At 38.8% G+C, this 18,567-nt stretch overlaps 1 protein-coding gene across 1 annotated transcript in view; it reads left to right on the forward strand.

Annotated features, from left to right (window-relative positions):
- Window positions 1–18,567, forward strand: part of LOC124868642 (collagen alpha-1(XI) chain-like) — a 75,445-nt gene that overhangs the window by 33,387 nt on the left and 23,491 nt on the right. The window contains exons 6-27 of the mRNA XM_047366111.1: window positions 3,662–3,784; window positions 5,942–6,052; window positions 6,153–6,284; window positions 6,381–6,428; window positions 8,033–8,074; window positions 8,262–8,324; window positions 8,409–8,483; window positions 8,984–9,067; window positions 9,158–9,214; window positions 11,949–12,002; window positions 12,103–12,156; window positions 12,283–12,336; window positions 12,420–12,473; window positions 12,548–12,601; window positions 12,693–12,737; window positions 14,019–14,072; window positions 14,712–14,756; window positions 14,835–14,888; window positions 14,967–15,011; window positions 15,084–15,137; window positions 15,253–15,297; window positions 15,393–15,446. Of these exons, the coding sequence (XP_047222067.1) occupies window positions 3,662–3,784; window positions 5,942–6,052; window positions 6,153–6,284; window positions 6,381–6,428; window positions 8,033–8,074; window positions 8,262–8,324; window positions 8,409–8,483; window positions 8,984–9,067; window positions 9,158–9,214; window positions 11,949–12,002; window positions 12,103–12,156; window positions 12,283–12,336; window positions 12,420–12,473; window positions 12,548–12,601; window positions 12,693–12,737; window positions 14,019–14,072; window positions 14,712–14,756; window positions 14,835–14,888; window positions 14,967–15,011; window positions 15,084–15,137; window positions 15,253–15,297; window positions 15,393–15,446 (1,401 nt within the window). The remainder of the gene's footprint in view (window positions 1–3,661; window positions 3,785–5,941; window positions 6,053–6,152; window positions 6,285–6,380; window positions 6,429–8,032; window positions 8,075–8,261; window positions 8,325–8,408; window positions 8,484–8,983; window positions 9,068–9,157; window positions 9,215–11,948; window positions 12,003–12,102; window positions 12,157–12,282; window positions 12,337–12,419; window positions 12,474–12,547; window positions 12,602–12,692; window positions 12,738–14,018; window positions 14,073–14,711; window positions 14,757–14,834; window positions 14,889–14,966; window positions 15,012–15,083; window positions 15,138–15,252; window positions 15,298–15,392; window positions 15,447–18,567) is intronic.

Raw genomic sequence — 18,567 nt, forward strand, 5'->3', positions numbered from 1 at the left:
CAGATTCCGCCTCCTCGCCTCTTCCCAGATAGCTCCGCGTTGCGATCCGCTCTGAACAGCTGGAAGTCCGGCATCAGCAGTGCACAGTCCAGGATGTTTTCACTCAGCCATGTCTCGGTGAAGCAGAGAACCGCTGATCCGTGGAGGTCCGTGTTTTTACCGGTGACAAGAAGCAGCTCGTCCATCTTGTTGCTTAGAGAGCGGGTGGATTGAAGGCAGTGGTGTGCGAAGTCCTCTTTTGCGGAGCTTTACCAGCGCCAGCACGCTTTCCCCTCCGACGCTTTCGGCGCAGTATCCCGTATAGTGCCGCAGCTCCGCATGCCAGGAGCTCAGTGAACCTCGGATCGATGAAAGATGGTGAAAAAATCCCAAGAGAGGACTCTCTGATGTTGAGAAGTTCCTCTCTACTGAATGAGACCACAGAATTGTGGCCTGAGACCACAGTACTGTGACTCGAAAAACATAAAAACACACAAAATACAAAAACAAAGAGAGAGCGAAGCTCCGAGGCTGCCGCCGTAGAGCAATCTTTCGCTATGTCACATTACATGAATACAGATTACAAACATTTCAGATAATTTTTTTTTTAGTTAAAGGGAGCTTATTTACAACAATGTCCCACTGATGGTCATAGTTATACTAAAAACCACAATGATTGGGATACCTCCCTCTGTCAGACTGATTATAACCATTGGAAAAGAGAAGGGGTCATACAGGTAGCAGAAATGGAGGGTGTGTTTGCACCTCAACCATAACTGCCATTTGGGGTTTGCTTTAATCAGCTTTACGTTACTTGCCTAGTTTACTTTGCAGAACAGCTGTAACTCATTCAGATGGGAGGGAGAATGGCTGTGAACAACATTTTTAAAGTATTGCCACAGATTTACAATTAGATTTAGGACTGGACTTTTTAACACATGATCTAAACCATTTATTTGTACCTCTGGCTATCTGTTTAGAATTGTTGAAGTCTAAGTCTAAGTTTTTTTCTGCATGTAACAGATCTTCCTACATTTCCCAATGTCTAGTCTTTCCACCAATTATGACCAGGTTCACTGTAGAAGAAAAACATCCCAGCATCATGATGCTACCAACACTATGTTTCATAGTAGGAATGGGGTGTTCAGGGTGCACTGTTAGTTAGCCAAAAAGTTACATTTTGGTCTCAAATGACCAGACCAGCTTCTTCCACATGTTTGTTGTTTCTTCCACATTAAAGTTGATCATTATTTCCTTGGCCATTCTAAAACATCTATATAATTTTGCTGAACTTTGTTTGAATGATCTGTGTGGTAACAGTTTTTGTTCTTCTAGCTTGTTTGAATTCAGTTCATGCTGAGATCGCCTGTTGATCAATGAGAATCAGATAACCTGGCCCGTAGTTTTCTTGGCACTGACACTCTCCAGCTATTTCTGGGGAATCCCAAGGTCTTCCCAGGCCAGATGGGATAATGTAATCCCTCTAGGAACATCTAGGCTTGCTTCTGGTCTCCTTCCAGAAAAATATCAAAAGGGAGGCACCCAGGACACAATCTGATCAGAACCCTTAACCACATAAGAACCTGATGCAGGTTAATGTGTTCATTGAGGTGATTCAATGCTAGGGTGCAGCTGCTCTACTCTAAACTCTTCCCGGTGATCCAGCCTCTAACTCTGTCTCCCAGAAACCTTATGAAGCTTCTTTTATCTGCGTTCTTCTCATTTGGCCATGATCCACGTCTCCTGACCTTAGGTAAGGGCTGTAACATAGACAAACCAGTAAAATTGTTTTAGCTTCTTTTAGCTCTTTATTCAGTACAACAGACTGGAGCAGTGCTTCCATTGCTACAAACAGGGCCCCCATCATTCTTTCCATCCTCTGCTCTTTGCCACTATCACTAGTGAGCAAGAAATCAAGATACTTGAGCTCCTCCGCCTCAGGCTTAGAGAAACTGACCTCAAAGAGCTCGGTGAAGGAAGACCATGATGAACGGCATACCTCGTCCATAATAGCGAGGCCAGGACACCGTCCCAATGCAAGTCATAGGGGGAAGGGGAGGCTAGTCTGGGGCTCGACCTGTTTCAGCCCTTTATAGGAGGTCACCTCCTTGTGGTCCCACCACCTGTGAGGTGAGAAGTTGAGATGTGAGGCGAGTGGCAGGTTGGGGTGAGGGCCTGGGTGTTCTGTTACCCAGTGTCATCAGCTGGCTTTTAGTATGTGAAGTAGGCACAAAAAGATATTAAGACTTATGTTGTTTGGTCATTCCTGATTGATTTTGCCTTCAAGAACACAAACCTTCTTGTTATGTTTTTAGTGGTCTTGAAACATATTTCCACCTGTTTAAGGAAGATCTTTTTAAGATTTTCTATGGGTTTTAGCTGCTTTTTCACTCATTTTCAGTACAAAAGTTGACCTATTTCAGAGAAATGTTTTGGTTTGTTAAATCACATTGATATCTTAATTATCTGGGCACATTAAGGCATCTATATTTAAGCAAATACCCTAGTTTTCTGTCTACACATAACAGACAGCAAATAGTAAATACATGAGATGTTTAGGCACTTTGTTACAGGCAGGGTGTCACAGAGAAAGTTTGTTCTTGTATTTCTAGTTTAATCTATTAAAAATACCAACTTTAACAGTTTGACTAACAGAAAAATGTATTTTAGCATCAACAAGGTTATTCAGAAACAGCCGTTTGTTAAAAATGTAGCAAACATGATTATCTAAACAATACAGATCTTTCTTAGCTTTTCTTTTTTTAATTCTTAAAAGAATACCTTTCCGATACTTAACATTTGCTGAAGAAAGTTATTTTTAACGATGACTGGTCTTATTTTATCTTCTTGTCCACTGTGCACATTTTTAAGGCACACACAGGACTGGACAGAAAGTAAGTCCAAACAATGAAAGACCTTCATTAACCATGAAGAATGTGCAGTATTAAAAGACCAGTTTAAAATATTATACTAAAAATCAGTCACATTTGAAGTAAAGTATAAAAAAGCAATAAGATGTCTCTGGTTGTAACTGCTTGATTGATTAATCTGCCATATAATTTATAAAAAAAAAAGATATGAAAGCTTATCTCTCTACACCGCCCTCAAGTGGTTGTAGGGATAAATTGCAACCATCTTCAATACCCAGAACCTATACATGCCGGAGGTGTGTAGTAACATTTTAATGGGAATATTTACCTTTTGAGCTCATCAGTGAGTATTTAAGACATTAACACAATCTAAACTCTGCTGCTTACTCTCTCTGGATGTTTATGAGCATCTTCTCTGGTTTGCTGATTGCAGCCTCAGATAATTTTGACGGACCTTATGACTTGTCAGGTGGGACATCTGTTCAGCCATGTAGCTCCTTGCTGTATTTGGCTCGGACTGCTCATGTATATGTACGTGTAAAACAGAGGGAGGAAAAGATAGCTATTTTGTTGAAGCAATGTGCTGGCACCACTAGAGCCTTAAACTCTGGAGATGATTAACTGCAGAGCGACAATAAAAGCAGCATGTTGAGCCACTTTGATCTGACTATATGAACACATTTAGAGATCAAACATGACAGACATGTGCGTCTGCTGTGTCATTTATTTTATTAATCCCATGCTGTTTAGTGAGATCTAATGGTCCTGGATTTCTAAAGTTTTTTTTGTGTGTTTTTCCTTTTCTTAAATAGGGACAAATCCAGCAACTGCTGCTAGTCGATGATCCTCGAGCAGCAGAGACCTACTGTCGAGACTACATCCCAGACTGTGATGCATCCTTACCTTATGACAGCATTTTAGTAGAGACTGAAGAGGTAGGTTCCTTTCTAAGAAGACTCATGCACTTCATCCATAACTTAGAAGATGTTACTGGTCTGCTGCATAAATACCCTGAAGCATCTCAACAATGAAATATTTTAAGATGTCTTTTACTTTTCATCCGCCTGGCTGTATCTAGAATCAAAGCACACAATGTGGCTTTAGGTTTTGGTATTTTTTGCCTATTTCTGTGGATCAGTGCTCCAGAGTCACTGAAGAGTTTCAAATCACTTTCTTCTGCTATTGTTTGATTTACCACCTGGCTTACGACTCAACACATACTCTTTATTGGGTTTAACTTTTACTCTGAGGCAATGCCAGAACTGCAATTTACGAAAAGAATGAATATAAAACATAAAACTAAGCATTTATTTAAGGCATATATCATAGTTTTTACTACGTTTTGTCTTCAGCTGGGTTTAGCCATCTAGCCCACAATAGGTATTTATTTTCTTTCTGTATAGAAAAGAAAAATATGTCAAAATGTTGGAAAAGGCTGCCGAAAGTTCCCAAAGTGTGATGACGTTTCATCTGGAATGCCTAGCTCAGGCATAAGTGTGTAACACAATAGAAAATTTAGTAATGTCAATGTCATTAGCATAAATGAGGTGAAGATTTATATGGTGATTTAACCAGTGAGGAGGAGAGTCAGGAAAAATGTTGTAAAGAGTAGGTTGGAGATCTATCAAACTGGCACCAAACTATGGGGATTTAAAAGCACTTTATGACATGCCTGGTCTGCCTGTCATTATCTACTGTGGTGAATGGACGCATGTGACACCCCAAGTCTGGAAGCATTCAATTAGCTGTTGTAAATCTGCTGTGGTTCTGAACAGCATTGTAACTCTGTGCCACACTTCAGCGTTCTTTTGTCCTCCAACACTTCCGATACCAGAATAGCCCTTTCTATATCATTGAGATATGCAGTGAATGTGTGGTTTTCACTTTCCTTCACAATGTCAGTCTGAGTTTTACTTGAGAAGTTGAAAACTCCCTTAATTTATTACTAGATGTTAAATGGTACTCCAAGCGCAGCATTTATTAGGCCTCCCTAACCCTGTTTAAAGTAAAACTTTGCATACCAACATCTCATTTGGTCCTTCAAAGTCACTTTAAGCTAATGCTACTCACATGGAGAATCATAATCAGATGGCAGCTCTAGAGTTGGCTAGTTTGGCTTAGATACGAAGAAAAGTCAAGTTCCTGCGGCAGCTAACTACCATGCGTAAACTTGCATAACGATTGTTTGAAGAGAGGTTTCTTTTGTAATTAAAGTTTTTCTTAATTTTTAGAACATTTTGTAAAACAAAACAGACAACATAAGGGCTGGTGCACCCCCATCCTCCCACCCTATTTCCAGTTACCAGGGAAAAAAAACAAACAAAGCAACACATTACAGGTTGCAGTTACAACAATCCAAACAAAGAAGATCTTTTTACATAATACCCAGCACTAATGAACCTCTTTTTAGTGAATCCCAAAAACTGTCCCAATCAGTATCACTGCTCCCTTTCAAGTTGTTGAGCATGGTCTGAAGAGACGTTTTTAATTGATAACACAACCTGCGGACATCAGCAGATGTTTTGTTCTGAGTGCGGCCATATTAAAGTAAATACACAGTAAAACCACAAATTTCCTTATCTGAAAATTGTTGTGCTCATCAATAAGACCCTCAGTTGACTAGATTGGGTCCAACACAAAGACTCTTTTCAGTGGTTGAGGAAAAATTTGCCCCTTTTACCTGTTTTCTTTTACAAAGTCCCACTATATTTCCTGCGTAGAGGATCTTTGAAGAAAGTAAAGAAATGCCACCTTTGTGCTTCTTCTGTAGGCACAAATTGGCCAATCGGCATATTGTTTGATAAAAGTTTATTTGGTCAAGAAAACAATCCATTCATCATTTGCAGCAAAAGACAGTGAATCAGTTACAGATGGAACATTTATATTCGATTTGTGTCCTCTTTATCGAGTGATGCATATCTATTTGAGAGGATGTAGCGCCAAAGGCTGTTTCTTTTGTTCATCCTAATACACATGCAATATACATAGAGATAAATGGGTAACAGGACTTTATGTTTCACAAAACTCAGCTTAATAAACTATATGTTAATTAAGATTTATGTTCTCTATTTTCATTCTTTTCTGGTCTTTAGGAAGAGGAAACACCAAAGAAACGCATAGTGGAAGAGTTTGACTACAGCGTCTTCTATGATGACATCTCTGTGTCCACTGTGACTGCAGGCCCTAATGTGACCGAGTATGAGGTGAGACTCAGTGGGAAGAACAATGACCAATGAATTTAGTTTCTGTAATCCCTCAGCTTTTCCTTCAGGATTTGACCACTTGTAAACGTGTTTTGCGTAGTTCGTAGAGTACGAGGACTATGACAACACAACAAACTATTACCATGTGAACGAGTACGAGGAGTACGATGAAGAAGGCGACGAACGCTATGGACCTGCAGAGAGAGAACGGGAGTACTTGCTAAACACACAGGTGATATAATGTTTATTTAGGTGTAAAATAAATAAAACAAAATTTGTCATATATAGTAATGATGTTTGTATTTCTGTAACATTTTTTAATAATCAGAATTTACCAGAGAAAGGAGAGAAAGGAGAGCCAGGCTATCTGGGGCTGGTAAGAAAACCACACAGAGAATCAAAAGGTTTACAACAACAACAACCCCAAAAGACAGTGAAAGTCTGCACTGTTATAAACTGATCTCAGCATGTCAGAGGTTTAACAGTAGTCATATGTTTTGTTCACATAGTTTAACTAATAAATATATGAACAGCATCCTCCACATTGACACCCCAATAAAAATGTGTAAAAAGCCTTAAATTAAATTAATCTCTTTTTTTCCAGTAGCATAACCTTTTGCTGTATTTTTGTTGCCAAGAGCTGCAGCTCTGGGGGTTATTTTCCTCTCTTACAAACCGGCTCACTGTTTGAGGTGGCAAATAAACTTTGGTCCTCGTCCATCCTTCTTTGTCACCATTCCAGTTAATTAAATATTTTACTTATTACTCTGACTATTATTTAAGCGATGGACTGGCGAGCTGTTCAGAGTATACCCTCCTGCCCATAGACTGCTGGAGATAGGCACCAGCTTACCCGCGACCCAGTATGGAAGAAGCGGTAGAAAGTGACTGACTGACTTTTCTAATTGCATCATTTAAAATAGATAGCTGAATTATGACATTAAGGGAATCGGATAAAATTTGAATTTACAATTTTATTTGTTGCATAGGTGTACAATGTACCTTGATTTTGAGTTCGGATTGATCAGTTAAGATGATTTGCAATCCAACAATATTATCAAATGCTTGTTACCCGTAACCCTCACCACCACCAAAAACACAAAATAAATATGTTGCATGGATTTGAAATCTCTGTCAAAACAATAAATGTATCCCAGACAGAATCTTTTGCTTATATTTGTTAAATTCACAAATTAAAGGGATCCTATTCTAAAATGTGTTTTTGCACTCTCATATTAATGTATACACCAAAACCAATACTTTCTCAAATATCAGCAAAAGTCTTAAGAATAACGCTCGTCAGACTTTATACGGTGATGTGAAAAAACAGACATTTTCTACAGATTTCTTTTGTTTTTGCTGTTTTGCCACACCAAAATATTTGAGACACTGAGACAGAGATAAACAGTGTAATTACAAAATGACATTTTCAAAAAATGATTTTATAAGGGGATCCATTAGCCAACCTCGACCTATGTGAGAAAGTAATTGTCCCCCAGCTTTTAGTAGGGACACCCAGGGCTTATTAATACCTGTCCATTAATATAAGAAATCACCTTGATAGAATCTGTCTGACAGGTTAAATTAAAGCAATTCTGCAGAGATGCTAGGCTAAAATTCCTCCTCAGTGATGTAAAAGATTCATTGCCAGTTTCTGCTAATGGTTGATGACAGTTGTTTCAGAGGAAGGCACAACTAGTTAGGTTTCACGGACAATTACTTTTTTCCAGGGCCTGGTGGGTTTGGATAGCTTTGGCCTTCATAAATGAAATCGTCATTTGAAAACTACAGTTTGGATTAACTCTGGCTATCCTTATTTGATTCAGTTTGTTTGATGATCTGAAACATTTATTTGTAGCAAAAAAGCAAATCTAGAAAGGGAGAAAACTGTTTTTTACAGCAATATATGTGTTAAAATGAGCTTTTATGCTACAGAATCATCAAAAACCTTTGTTTTGGTGTTTTTTTCTTCTTTTACAGGGAACCCAGATTACAGGACCATATGGACCTCCAGGACCTGAGGTTAGTGAGCTTCGCTGTGCGACTTGTAACTAGAAACACATTTGTCTTCAGGTACAGCACCTCTTTATTCAGATCCAGGCTGTTCAGGTTCAGACTTCACAACAACAGCAGAAAATGCACAATAGGTTTTTGAAGATAAACAACATAATTTTTATTCACTAAATGTTTCTTTTCTGATCATATGCAGGGAGAACCGGGGACTCCGGGAATCACAGGACCAGTAGGACCTCGAGGAGACCCTGGAGAACTGGTTGGGACTGCCGTCCATGTGCTGAATGAGTGTTTGAACACACTGTCTCCTTGTAACTGTCCTCATTTCTCTGTGTGCTATTAGGGTCCCCCAGGGCGGCCGGGCCTTAATGGTGCTGATGGGATCCCAGGTCCCCCAGGAAACATAATGCTCATACCGGTAACAGGCAGATGTTACTGTGTTCCTAGAGGCCCTGCAAGCTGCTGTCGAGTTGCTGTGGCTGTGGTGCTATTAACTTACAGAAGCTCCTGAGGGCAAATGGAAAAGTTTCACAGTTATCACTGAAAAATGAGACTGTTGGAGACTGTTAAGAGTATACTAACTGTCTGTCTGTCTGTCTGTCTGTCTTTAAGGCTTTCCAGTAACTTTGATTACCTATTTAATCGTATTTAATAGTATATGATATGTATTGCAGTAATCTCATTAAATTGCTGGTTATCAGGGCTTGCACATTTTATATCATGATTTGGATGTACATAATCCTGACCTTTTGAATACTGGATTGAAACAACATATTGTGTTTCTGCCCTAATTTATGTCAATTTTTTGTTTCATTTGGTTCCACTGTGGACAGTGTCTCCTTAAGCAAATCTTTGCCAACACTGGATTATAGTGGCCACTAGGAGGAGTGTTGAGTTATTGTTTTCTCTGGTCTTTAGTTCCAGTCAGGTGGTGACCCGAGGACAGGTGCTGTTGTTTCTGCACAGGAGGCTCAAGCTCAGGCCATCCTGCAACAGACAAAGGTACACAAACATGATATTATACTGCATCACACCACAACTGATTTAAATCAGCCATTTTTGAGGATAAATAAAACTAAGCTTCTCTCCCAGTTGGCAATGAAGGGTCCTCCAGGGCCACTGGGTCTCAGAGGAAGACCTGGACCACTGGTGAGTCACCCTGAATGTGTTGTTACTTACATGAATGTACAAAAGGTAAAAAAAACATCTTGAAGCTGAATGTTAGTTTAAAAAACAAGATGTATATATCCATTCACTTTGAATTTATTTGAATATTTAATCATTTAAAACAGTACTGTGAAAATGTCTTGAGTCATTCTTAATTTCTTCATATCTTTCCTTGTTTTTCAAGGAACCAGACCTATGATCTTTTAATGTGGTCCAGACAAGTGGTCCTTAAAGTTGGAGGCCACGGCCAAACTCGGGGTTGCAAATGAACAGGCCTGGGGTGATGATATCCTCTAAAAAATTCAAATCAATAACAAAAATTATGACAGAAAAGCCAATATGTGGTTTAAATGTTCGAACAGACAAAAGCGTTACTTACAAATAGATAAAATCTGTATATTAGCTGCTGTTGCTGTTAGTGTTGACACTGCACCCCTGTTTAAGTGACTTATTGGAAAGTCCGGATCACGAGTCTCTTTCACCGTTGTTTTGTTGGTCGAAAGCTGAAAAGTTTGGGAACAGCTGGTGTAGGCCAACACCTCTTCAGGATTTTAAAGTTTTGTTGTAACCTTTGGCTGCTGTCTTCACTCAAAACAGTACTGTATCCTACTGTAATATGATGAGCATTTCCTTTGTTTGTTTGAAATCCACTTGGTTTTGATCTGAATCTTTCATTCATAACAAGGCTCCTAAACTCAAGCGATCAACCATTGTCTACATATACCAGTAAACTTGGCAAAACAAAATCACAAATAAATGAATAAATTGGACCTTTAGGTTATTTGTTGAAAGTAGTGAAAGGAACAATTTGTTCTTATTTCTTTGGTTGAATCTATAAAAGATGTCAAAGATAACACAGTTTGAAAGGCATCAAACAGTATCTTATAAGCAACAATTCTCAAAAAGCTATTAGAAGAAAATGTGCCATGCAGTAGATGATCAGCTTAAGGAGCTGTGTCAGTTCTTTGCTGCATTTATTTCCATTAATAATTTTTTGGACAGTTGTTTTTAGGCCAGACAGTTTTATTGTCCCCCACTTTGTCCATTTTCCTAATTGATTAGGCATACACTGCCAAATCTCCTGTAATGTTGCTAAATTCCATAACAAAAACTTTGAAAGACCTTCGGAAGGCTTGAAGAACTGTTACATACGTAAATATTATATAAGTGCATATGCAAAATCTAAAAGAAATCTCAGGGTCTACCTACAAGAAAAGAAAATGTTTTAAATAAGTGTCATGGGCAAGGATAGCTTTGATAAAACTGACATGTTTTTTTGCATTCGTTTAAAATTTAAATGTGCAAAGAAATTGGTACATTTCAATATAGTTTATAAATAATGTAAATAAACTGTAAATACTATATAGTCAAGTGAAGAATTAGTCCAAATGTGTTTTTCTGACATAAGGATATTTAATATCAATTTTAACAATGCTGAAAAAGTTTTTTAAAATAAACCAACTATTGAAACTGAAGAAAAGGCAACTAAAAAAGTTCTGTAAAATGAAATTAAAAATGTAAATGCTGGGGAGGAATAAATTAGGACACCCCGACATTTATTCCCACATCAGCTGGCAAAAGTTATAGACAGAGTTATTACATCAGATGCTCAGGGTGAGAAAATTATTACTCAGCATTTTAAGGGATGTTTTCCCTGTTTAAACCTCAGATATTTAGTTTGGTGTGCTCATGACAGTTGAAGGGAGAGTGAAAACCATGGTGAGATGCAAAGAGCTGTCTGAGACCTCTCAGAAAGAAGATTATAGCAGCTTATGAGTCTGGAAAGGGGTTTGAAGAGGTTTCCAATGAATTTTAAATTAGCCACTCCACCGTAAGGAAAATTGTCTATAGTTGAAGAACATTCAGAAATAAACTTCCAATATGCCCAGATCTGGCAGTCCAAGCTTGTTCAACCTGAAAGCAGACCTCAGGTCTTTAGAAATCCTAAAATGTCATCATGAAATATACAGCAGGCTCTTGATTCTGTTGATGTTTGAAGTTTAAGCTTAATGGCAGGTGAGCAAGGGGGAAACATTTGCTCCATGAGAACAACACAAAACTCTGACTGAAATTTGCCAGAAAAGACAAAGACCAGAACTCCTAAAATAATGTTCTTTGGACATAATGGTCTAATTGGACACCAGAACAGATAACCTTCCAGGAAAATAACCTCATACCAGCTATAAAGCACAGAGGTGGAAGTGTCATGGTTAAGGAGGCTTTGCTGCACCAAGACCTGACCAGCTCACCATCATAAAATCCATCATGAATTCTACCATGTATGAGGAACCATCTATAAAAAAAATTAAAGCTGAAGCAGAACTAGACCCTGCAACATGACAATGACTCAAAACATCGGTAAATCCACCAAAGACTGGCTTTTAATTAAAAAATGAAAAGTCCCATAATGGAGTCAAAGCTCAGATCTTTTTCCTTTTGATTTGTTGTGGGGTGACTTGAAGCTAAAAACCCTTCAGACATCTCACAGCTGAAAGTGAGGAGAGGGGCAAACTTTCCTCAGATTGATATATTTCTTTAAATTAGTAAAACAAGGTTTATTTTTTACGACTGTATGCAGGCTTTATTTTCTGCATAGATTCTCCTCATTTTCATATTTGTATTTGTAGTTTGTAATACAAGTTTCTTTTTGTGTTATTTGGTCTAATAAAATGTGATAAAATCTAGATTGATTTATTTGTGAATTGTTTTTTCTCAGGGTGCATCAGGACCCTCGGGGCTGAAAGGGAGCAGTGGTGAAATGGGATCACCGGTGGGCTTACCTTTGTTGTCAGAAAAACACTTTCAAATTACACCAGTTGACATGTTTTTATCTCATATCTCATGTTTTATCTCACCTATTTCTCTCTCAGGGTCCTCCAGGACTGACGGGTATTCCAGGTCAGAATGGAAGACCTGGAAAACGGGTGAGGATATTTTACATGCTGCATCTTTTGTCATTATCATATTCCACTGAGTAGTTGTGAAAATGTACCTTAAATGATGAATAATCTATTATTATATAGTTTATTTGTGTATGTGTATGTTATTAGGGTCGGGGAGGTTCAGACGGGGCCCGTGGTGCAATAGGAGAAACTGGAGCGAAGGTGCACTAAAGTCGCAGATGCACATTTCTTCTTCTATTTCATCTATTTCATATGGCCTTACCCCTGTTTTGTGCCTTTCTTAGGGAGATCGGGGCTTTGATGGCTTACCTGGCCTTCCAGGAAATAAAGGACACAAGGTATTCAAATAGAGATGAACGAGTAAGGGGTATCAAGTCCACAATCCAATTATCTGCTTGTAATATTTTTTCAGGGGGACAGGGGGAAGCCAGGGCCTGTAGGTTCTCCAGGAGAGGTGGGAGAAAAGGTAAGAAATCATAGCAGGTGTAGGTATTTGTAATAATGAAGATGTTTCTATGTGAGGACTAAGGAATTTTCATTCATCTATGTATTTACAGGGCTCCCAAGGGCCAGCAGGGCCAAGAGGACAACCAGGTGATGCTGTGAGTGTTCATGAATTATTGTTAAAGAAAAACATATCAATTGTTTATAGTAGTGGTGAACATTTATGTTGTTTTTTTTCTTCTAAACAGATTTAAACTTTACTTCAAACAGGAACTATAATTATACCAGAAACCCTCAAACCAACGATGCGATTAGAATGATCCAGTTTATTGCTGAGTCTAAAAGTGAGGATAGTTTGTTCCTTACTGCACATATTTTAGCTATTCCTTATCAATTTGACTTCAATTCAAATTCAAAAATACTTTATTAATCCCAAAGGGAAATGAAATGTTGTTGAAGCTCCTTATGTAGGTTTCTTCAAAGAGCCGTTGTAGATGCTGATGGTTGTGGGCAGGAAGGATCTCCTGTAGCGCTCTGTCTGACTTGAAAGTCATACAACAATTCTCTCTGCATTTAGCTAATTGAAATAATTTTGGTAGTCCTAACTGACCTAAAACAAGAAACTTTGAATTTATAATAATTTATTGTCAGTCAGAATTGTTCAATGTCTGTAAATATCTAGTTTCAACTGTAAAGTTACAGTCTTCAGTAAAGTCTCTGATGTTTTCATGTAGCGCAGTTTGCTTTTTGCATGTTTACCCTCTATTTCAATATGATTCGATGATAACAGTTTTGCAAGCTGTGTACAAAACAGGCAAATTCTTTAAATATTAGCCACATAAAATGTGGCCCACAATTCCATGAAGGTGCAGCTGACAGAAAACATTACTCCAACGACCGGGATTGCATTGGGAATGTTCTGTCCCTTATCCAGTACTTGTGGTCGGATCGGAACATCATTTATAATAAACAAACAAAATCAAACGAGAATAAATAACTCATGGTACTGTATAATTTGAAATTGTATATACTCGTACATGTTGTACTGTATACTGTATATATCAACAAGTAAGTACCAGATAGACAAGCAAGCAAAAATAAAGTCACAAAGAAAAACTCAGATCCTTTAATATAGGTATGGGAGATACTGGCTATTCCCTTTCATTCAGAAAAGCCTAACATTGATCTGCAACTGCTCAGAAAAGACAGAAATAAATTGTGCATTTTCAGTAAAACAATAAATAGACAAGGCTTCATTTTAATGATTAAAAAATTAATTAGTTCTAATTGTCTTGCGTATAAAAGTGATCTACATGAAGTAACCAAAACCCAAAATCTCCAGGTCTTCATAAATTTGGTCCCTTATAAGAGCTCAAGAAGATTGTTCCTTAAGGGGACACATTTTCAACTTTGTGTCCTTATCTAACTTTAAAATCAAGGGTCCCAGAGGTCTGAATGGCCCCAGAGGTCGTCCTGGAAACCCAGGCCCACAGGTAAGTGTAAACTATTTCCATACCAGCTTAACGAGTGCTGCACATGAGATTCACTTTTACACACACTAAACTCTATCACAGACAACAGACTCTGCTGCTGGGTTTCCGTGTTTGGTTGTAATGTTTCTCTGCAGCTAAGCAGCTTTAATCTTTGGGGTCTACCTACTCATCACAATGTTAAAGCAGTTCTTGGACTGTTAACAGTGTTTTATGCAGTTCTTATTTCATCTGAGAAAATGGCTGTTTACTCGCCCGAAGCCGTTTCTTCAGTTTTGTGTAACTGATGTTTGCGCTTGTAGCAACACGAGTAAGATCTTGTCAGCATCAGATAACACCGTTTCCTTTGTATATTTAACATAAACACTTTGGATGCTGGTTCATTAAGCAGTAAAGGAGTCAAGCCGGGGAGAAGCACATTTACATCAGTGGCTCGGCTCAACATTTTTTGTTTAATTCAATTCAGTTCCCAGCGGGGCTTCAAAGCCGTTTATCAGAAGTACCAGGCAATGCAATAACAATGCTATATTAAAAGGTTCATGATACTTAAAAACCAGTAAACAGAAAGTACACCTTATAGATTTCAGGATACGGAAGAAAATGTCTGTTTTTGTTTGAATGCCATCCTGTCTCTCCTCATAGGGAATTCATGGGATTGACGGGGTGCAAGGTTCAAAAGGCAACATAGTGAGTAAAATAAAAACATGTGACACTGAAGCTGCTTGATTAGGTCACTACCTTTACCTTAATTATTTTCCGTAACAGGGACAGCCAGGAGAAATCGGAGCGCCCGGACAACAAGGCAACCCTGGAATCATTGTATGTGCCAAAGAAAAACATTCTTAAAGTAAATTCCATGATTTAGGTTTAAAGATTAATGTGGGATTGCATCTGCAGGGTTTTCCTGGCCCTCAGGGCTTAGTAGGACTACCAGGAGAGAAGGTAAGTTTTAGTTAGTGATTTTTTTCTCTTGGATGAGAGCTCTTAATGGATTAATTTCTCTCTGTCTTGCAGGGACCTCAAGGGAAGAAAGGGATGCGGGGCTTACCTGGAAATGACGGGCCCCCAGTATGTACATGTTTCATGTTCCATATTTCTACAGATCCTTGATGCATTCCTGAGTCTCTACTCCCAACATAACAATCACAGTTACACCTCTAACTGCTTGTCCGCTTGTCTACAGGGTCACCCTGGAAAAGAAGGCACTCCGGGTGAAAAGGGACTGCCAGTAAGCCTCTAAGCACTTTTTTTTTTTTGCAGTTTTAATGCTATAACTGTTTACAATATGAGTTGTTTTCAACATGAGTCTATGTTGGATGTTAGGGTCCTCCAGGAGTGCAGGGACCTGTAGGATATCCTGGACAACGGGGAGTTAAGGTAGGAAATGCAAAATAGAAGGTTTTTTATTTACTTTCTACAAACAGGTTTACAGTGCTTTGCAAAAGTACTGAAACACCATGAACCTTTATATGTTTAATCATTTTACAACAAAATAATCAGCAAAACAGGCATGCATTTGTTTTTTAAGCCTCATTGTTCTCTGATACATCCAAATAAAATCCACTAATATAAATAAATAGAGTGTGCCTGTCTGGAATGCAATCTCCGCATACATCCAGCTGTTATACGAAGGTCTGAGAAGATTTTCAGAGAATTACTGAAAAAACCGCATCATTAATCATCATGATTGTGCAACAGATTAGATATTTGAATTCTGCTGCCCACCAAAGCTTAAGGAATTTGTTTTCCACTGATTAATTTCTGTTGACGATTGGTCAAAACAACAGTTTTTTATTATTTTAGAAATATTTCTAATCTAAGAAGTTTGGTGTCGAGATAGGAACTTCAGATGACTGGTTATGTCTGTATTTGGTCTCGCCTAGACCACTGTAATGCACTTTTTCCACCTAGCAACGGAAAAAGACTCTTTATCATGTTCAGTCTGCCCAAAACTCTGCAGAAAGTTTTTCAACTGGAACAAAGAAGTTTAAAATTCTTAATTTCAGGGCTCTGCAAGGTCAAGCTCTTTCTTAAATTACTGTATTGCTAAAACCATATACTCCAACTAGAGTCCTCAGGTCCTAAAAATCTACTTGTACAGGTCCTTCTCAAAATATTAGCATATTGTGATAAAGTTCATTATTTTCCATAATGTCATGATGAAAATTTAATATTCATATATTTTAGATTCATTGCACACTAACTGAAATATTTCAGGTCTTTTATTGTCTTAATACGGATGATTTTGGCATACAGCTCATGAAAACCCAAAATTCCTATCTCACAAAATTAGCATATCATTAAAAGGGTCTCTAAACGAGCTATGAACCTAATCATCTGAATCAACGAGTTAACTCTAAACACCTGCAAAAGATTCCTGAGGCCTTTAAAACTCCCAGCCTGGTTCATCACTCAAAACCCCAATCATGGGTAAGACTGCCGACCTGACTGCTGTCCAGAAGGCCACTATTTACACCCTCAAGCAAGAGGGTAAGACACAGAAAGAAATTTCTGAACGAATAGGCTGTTCCCAGAGTGCTGTATCAAGGCACCTCAGTGGGAAGTCTGTGGGAAGGAAAAAGTGTGGCAGAAAACGCTGCACAACGAGAAGAGGTGACCGGACCCTGAGGAAGATTGTGGAGAAGGGCCGATTCCAGACCTTGGGGGACCTGTGGAAGCAGTGGACTGAGTCTGGACTAGAAACATCCAGAGCCACCGTGCACAGGCGTGTGCAGGAAATGGGCTACAGGTGCCGCATTCCCCAGGTCAAGCCACTTTTGAACCAGAAACAGCGGCAGAACCGCCTGACCTGGGCTACAGAGAAGCAGCACTGGACTGTTGCTCAGTGGTCCAAAGTATTTTTTTCGGATGAAAGCAAATTCTGCATGACATTCGGAAATCAAGGTGCCAGAGTCTGGAGGAAGACTGGGGAGAAGGAAATGCCAAAATGCCAGAAGTCCAGTGTCAAGTACCCACAGTCAGTGATGGTCTGGGGTGCCGTGTCAGCTGCTGGTGTTGGTCCACTGTGTTTTATCAAGGGCAGGGTCAATGCAGCTAGCTATCAGGAGATTTTGGAGCACTTCATGCTTCCATCTGCTGAAAAGCTTTATGGAGATGAAGATTTCGTTTTTCAGCACGACCTGGCACCTGCTCACAGTGCCAAAACCACTGGTAAATGGTTTACTGACCATGGTATCACTGTGCTCAATTGGCCTGCCAACTCTCCTGACCTGAAGCCCATAGAGAATCTGTGGGATATTGTGAAGAGAACGTTGAGAGACTCAAGATCCAACACTCTGGATGAGCTAAAGGCTGCTATCGAAGCATCCTGGGCCTCCATAAGACCTCAGCAGTGCCACAGGCTGATTGCCTCCATGCCACGCCGCATTGAAGCAGTCATTTCTGCCAAAGGATTTCCGACCAAGTATTGAGTGCATAACTGTACATGATTATTTGAAGGTTTACCTTTTTTGTATTAAAAATACTTTTCTTTTATTGGTCGGATGAAATATGCTAATTTTGTGAGATAGGAATTTTGGGTTTTCATGAGCTGTATGCCAAAATCATCCGTATTAAGGCAATAAAAGACCTGAAATATTTCAGTTAGTGTGCAATGAATCTAAAATATATGAATGTAAAATTTTCATCATGACATTATGGAAAATAATTAGCTTTATCACAATATGCTAATATTTTGAGAAGGACCTGTAGTCCCAAGGACCAGACTGTTGGACCTCAACTGTGGAACAAACTTCTTGGGTGTCTGGACTTCCTTAAAAAGCAGCTAAAGAGATTCTTTTTCAAACATGCATCTGCTTAAGAACTTTTTGAATATTATGTATGTAATTGCTTTAATGTAATTACTTTTTTTATGTAATTGCTTTTAGCTATCTGTGTATCTGCGTATTTTGTAATGTTTTACTTTTTATGCTCTGTCTTAGTGAAGCACTTTGTGATTTCCTTCTGCGAAACAGACCCAGCTCCAAAGGAATTTATCTGGGGTGGCTGTGGCTAATTTTGGGGAGGCCCTGCAAACAGTATTTTTATTTAATATAAATACATAAATAAGCTTTTATCTAGCAATTTAAATGAAATAACCATGTTGTTTATTAATACAAAATTAAGAATAATGATTTACTGTAAACAGCAACATGTAAGTGTGCATCAGTCACCAGAATATGCTAAGTATTTATGCTCAGGTTTGCATAAACGTTAACTTACGTTGCAGAAATCTTAGAAACTAATCAGCACTGCATTATCTTATAATCAGTCAGTCAGTCAGTCAGTCAGTCAGTCAGTCAGTCAGTCATTTTCTACCGCTTATTCCATAGTCGCAGGGGAGCTGGTGCCTATCTCCAGTAGTCTATGGGCGAGAGGCAGGGTACACCCTGGACAGGTCGCCAGTCCATCACAGGGCAACACACAAACAACCATGCACACACTCATTCATGCACCTAAGGGCAATTTAGAATGACCAATTAACCTAACAGGCATGTCT

This window comes from Girardinichthys multiradiatus, chromosome 5, assembly GCF_021462225.1.
Source record: "Girardinichthys multiradiatus isolate DD_20200921_A chromosome 5, DD_fGirMul_XY1, whole genome shotgun sequence".
Lineage (NCBI taxonomy): Eukaryota > Metazoa > Chordata > Actinopteri > Cyprinodontiformes > Goodeidae > Girardinichthys > Girardinichthys multiradiatus.